We start from the raw sequence: 5132 nt of genomic DNA on the forward strand, positions 1-5132 counted from the left end.
TGTCTCTCTGTCTCTGTCTCTCTGTCTGTCTCTTTCTCTCTCTCAATCACTCTCTCTTTTTTGAGATATGGTCTCACTATGCAGTTCGGGATTTTTTTTTTTTTTTCCTTTTTGGCAGAACAAGGGATTGAACTCAGACCCTTGTGATTGCCAGGGAAGCACTTATTCTACTGAGCCATCTACCTGGCCCTACTATGCAGTTCAAAGCTGGCCTTGAACTCACTATGTAGCCGAAACTGGCCTCGAAATCACCACAATCCTCCTGCCTTATCCTCTCAAGTGGTGCTGGGATTATAGGTGTGCACCACCATACATGGTTCTAGAGCATCATTTTAAAAAATTATACTGAATTCTCAAAAATTGGAAGCAGGAACCTGTTTCCCCAGTCACTATTCATAAAAGAAACTCTGAAAATTAAATGTTTTATTATTCTTAATTATTCTAGGTTGACTTAAATATTTCCATTTTCTTCTCCCCAATTCCAGGTATGTCACAAGGAAAAGTTACTGTATGGCTTACTCCCTATTTGTCAACGTTATCACTGTGCTTTTTCAGGCTGTAGTCAAACATTTTCCATCAATGACTATTTTTGAGAGAATACATCAATATATGGATGAAATCACAGAAGAGCCTTTTCTATTCTCTAGTCTTTAGTTTTAAAATTCTAACTTGACTTCTAAATTCACCTTTCAATATTTTATCACTCAGAAAAATCTTTATTTTTGTAATAGAAAGTATTTTTCACTGGGCATTATGATGCATGCTTGCAATCTAGCTACTGACAGTGGGATAGAAAAAGAAAGCCAGCCCAGGCAGCTCAGCAAAACTTTGTCTCAAATTAAAATAAAGAGAACTAGGGGTTTGTTCAGAATTAGGGTGCTTATGTACCATAGGTGAGGTCCTAGGTTCGATCCTCATGATTTAAAAAAAGGACATTTTTCCATTCCCAAATGTACTTCTTATAAATTTACTAAATCTCTCAACACCCCACTGATTTGTTCTATTCTAAGGTGAATATTGCCTGAGGAAAGAGATCAGAAGAAGAATTAAAGTAATGGAAGAAATAGCAATTTTAATAGTTTTAAGAGTATCGTATCTTGCTTTGTTGGTATTACATACTGACTTGCACCATAGAAGGTAGAGGCTTTTTAAAGCTGACGCTTTGGGCCGGTCCGGGGGGCCTACACAATAGTTCCAGATATTCTGGAGCCTGTAGCAGAAAGGTCATTTCAGCCCAGGGGAACTGTTCAGCAAGAACAAAAAAATAGTGTTGACACAGTTATGTATGCCTTTTTAATTACAAAGCACATCAAGGTAAATTAAAAGTACTTAAACAGGACTGATCTGAGGATACAGTATACATCATTTAATGTTGCTGTTTGCTACTAAAACTAATTCCTTTGCAGGGGTGTGTTTAGCCAGATGGGAGAGTAGCTATAACACAGGAGCTACCAACTACAATCCTGGAGACAGAAGCACTGATTATGGGATATTCCAGATCAACAGCCGCTACTGGTGCAACGACGGCAAAACTCCCAGAGCTGTGAATGCCTGTGGCATACCCTGCAGCGGTAAGGCACGGTGGTACCCTGGTGGTGGCTGGGACCCAGCTCATTTAGGAGGGTGAAAAGTCAGTGTCAGTGGGTAACAGCATAGTGCCTGCCCCGCCTACGGGAGGCCTGGGCTCCAACCCCAGCAGAGCAAAACGGTGGAAATAAAAAATAAATAGAAATAGGTAGCTTATATAAAATGCTAGTGACTTTAAATAGACCAAATTCTGGAATTCCACAGTAATCTAATTAAATGAACTCGTTCTTGCTTTGTCAGAACATTATTCCTCCTATAGGGATAGTTTAGGGATAATTGGGTTATCTAATCTTTTTGGATTGCTGTATCTTTTATTATAAACTTTTCTAAATATATGAAAAATTAGAATAAACAACAACATATGTGTATACTTAACAGCTATTAATATTTTGCCATATTGCTTTCTCTGTATATAAAGTATGCATATGTGTGTTTACTATACATATATTTCTTCTGAGAGATTTTTAAAGTGAGAAATATTATGATATTTTATTTATAAATTCTTTAGTTTGCATCTCAAAAATATAGATCCAAGGTAATAATTATCACAATAAATTAACTTAGAGATTTAACTATTTGGGATGAAACTCATTTTCTTCCTATAAAAAGAACAATAAGTGCCGGACTGGCAAGCGCAAGGTCCTGAGTTCAATCCCCAGTACTGCAAAAAACAAAAACATCATTTATTACATGCCAAAGACATGGGAATATCAGACTCCTGAACTCATATCAAAATTAAAATAATGTTGAATTGTTAGTACAGAAAATAGTACATAGGTACTGCCAATTGATGAGGTTCAATTTTTAAATCTTAAAATTCCCAGTAGAAAAGATTATGTTTAGACTATTCTGTTTTAATCTACTTAGTTTACTGCTAAAATATTTCCTATTTTATAATAATCTGTGGTCATTGACTAAACATTAGAAAAGTATAAGCAGAAAAATATAGCACCCATAGTATTACTTCTGGGAGGCTTATAATTATTAGTAACTTTTGGTTCACCTTCTTCTAGAATGCTATGAACCACGTATACATGTTACATTATACTCATATGTACCTGCACATGAACATATAACCAAATCGTGTTTCTATAGAAATTAATTTTTTATATATAATGCTTTACAATTTTTTTTTTTTTTTTTTTTTTTGGTGGAACCGGGGATTGAACTCAGGCCCTTGCGCTGCCAGGAAAGCACTTATTCCACTGAGCCGTCTCTCCAGCCCATGCTTTACAATTTGTTTACCACCCAAACTTACTTCCCATATTGAAAAATACAATTCCATAATGGCTTTTTACAGAGTGAGCAGAATTCCACTCTATGAATATTCTATAATTTATTGATCCAGTTCTATTCAGCTCTTAAATTTTTCCCAATTAGTTCCTTTCATCAGGTGCTGGGGAGACCTTTATTCATAGATGTTTGGGTACATTTCTAACTTTTTTTTTTCTAATGTTTTCTTTGGATAAAATTTTAAGCTAGAATTGGTAAAATATTATTAGGCATATTTTTAACAGTGTGGTGTACAAGATGACTTCCCATCCTATTAAAAACTCCAGAGCTTTCAGCAAGTTTAGTAAATGGGAAGCAGAATAATTTTCTTCATGTCCAAGGGGGTAGATGAAGCATCGAATGGGGCATCAAATTTATTTATTTATTTGTTTTGCGGAACTGGGGATTGAACTCAGGCCCTCGTGCTTGCCAGGGAAGCGCTTATCTACTGAGCTATCTCTCCGGCCCCTCAAGTTTAAATCTAAATTGAAAATGACATTCGTGGCAGCTGTGTTCACTCCCAACATCTTTTTTCCAGCTTTGTTGCAGGATGACATCACTCAGGCTGTGAATTGTGCCAAGAGGGTCGTGAGAGATCCCCAAGGCATCCGAGCGTGGTACGCTTAAGTGCTAATGGGGAAAACGTTTCATGTGGGTGGCCCCTGTGATACACCCAGTGTGGGGGGAAGGCTCTTAGGGACCAGCTGGGACCTGAGCTGCGACATTTGGCTCCTGTGAGACTGAGCATCGCTTCCATCCATCAACAGGGTGGCCTATTAACTGATCCACACCCTCACTCTTCTCCTCCCCAATGGGTTTTCTTTTCTTTGGTGGAACCGGGGATTGAACTCAGATCCTTGTGTTTGCCAGTCAAGCGCTTATCCTACTGAGCCATCTCCCCAGCCCAATGTTAGGGTTTTCTGGAGTTCTTTAAGGTTCTCCATACTCCAACAGTTCCTTTTTCTATCAGGAAAATATGTGTAAAATAAGTAAGTGGCCAGTACCACATCACTGAATACAACTGTCCAGCACTCTGGACTCACACCTCCTCGCAGATAGCAGTGCCTAGGCCTAGCTAGAGCTTGGAAGTCATTTTTGAGAAAATAGTTTTTACCCCATGGGATTTGGAGTACGTACCCCAAAATGAAGACCTGTTTTAACCTGTTCTCTGCGTGTTTCACTCTTCCGTGCAGGGTGGCTTGGAGAAATCGTTGCCAAAACAAAGACCTCACTGAGTACGTGCGCGGCTGTGGAGTCTAACTGCAGGTCATTCCTTCTCGAGCTGCCATTGCCTCTTTCTCACGTGAGGGGAGTGATGGCTACGTGAAAGGCCACACCACCATTGTATCCCTTCAAATAAACAGAATCTTTATAGCAGCAAGTGAAAAAAATATCCTTCCTCCTCAGAGCTCCCATGTTTATTAGCGTGTCTATTATTTGATATTAACCTACATTTTTCAGTTTACTAATCGAACTAATACTGGTGAAAATTTCTCTCAAACTTTGATTCTCAAATATATCTGCAGGACTTTCAGTTCTTTATCAAGAAAAAACACAACACACTTGATCTTGAATGACACAAGTACTCCCTGACAAAGGAGGGAGGGATATCTCAGAGCAAGAGGAACTTGAGGGAAATTTCAGCTTTGTAGGCATCTGATGTCTTCACCTGTTCTGTGGTATCCTAAAGCAGTCAAAATAAACCACTGTGCTGGCTGTTTCACTCTTTAAATGAGCAGAATGCAGACTGACTGAATGAAGAATTTTCATTAAAAAATGGGGCCTCTTGCCTGTATGTGTGGGAAGGAGGGGCTCAAACACAAGACCAACTAACCTCTTTACATTTCTCACAAATTCTGCCCTATGAAAACAAGCAAATAAAAATGTGATTTTGAGTTTAAGTATCTTTTTTATTTTAAGTAAAAAAAAAAAAAAAAAAGAAAAGAAAAGAAACACTACAGAATTTCAAAAACCAAGTTGATAGGAATTCAACAATGGTTGTTCTAGTGCATAGCATTGTCCTCAAACTAGTTGTTCATGATTTCACTTTCTGTGGTCGGTTTCCCATGATCAACATAATCTGAAACTAGTAGATCAAAAATTTCAGAAATAATTCATTTAAGTCCTAGAGTACATGTCACACACAGTGGGGGAGTGGTGCGATGGAATCTTCTATTTTCCTGCTCTTCCTACTGAGGACAAAAGTTGTCCCTCTGTCCAGCACATCCATGCTGCGTACATTACCCCCTCAGTAGTAACGTACTAGCCAAGTC

General features: G+C 38.3%; 1 protein-coding gene across 1 annotated transcript in view; it reads left to right on the forward strand.

Annotated features, from left to right (window-relative positions):
* LOC101566671 (lysozyme C-like) overlaps positions 1-4754 on the forward strand; it is a 12751-nt gene extending 7997 nt beyond the window's left edge. Inside the window, exons 2-4 of the mRNA XM_004632208.2 lie at positions 1407-1571; positions 3398-3476; positions 4053-4754. Of these exons, the coding sequence (XP_004632265.1) occupies positions 1407-1571; positions 3398-3476; positions 4053-4119 (311 nt within the window). The 3' untranslated portion in view covers positions 4120-4754. The remainder of the gene's footprint in view (positions 1-1406; positions 1572-3397; positions 3477-4052) is intronic.
* Positions 4755-5132: the final 378 nt, after the last annotated feature.

Source organism: Octodon degus, unplaced genomic scaffold, assembly GCF_000260255.1.
Source record: "Octodon degus isolate 3935 unplaced genomic scaffold, OctDeg1.0 scaffold00047, whole genome shotgun sequence".
NCBI lineage: Eukaryota > Metazoa > Chordata > Mammalia > Rodentia > Octodontidae > Octodon > Octodon degus.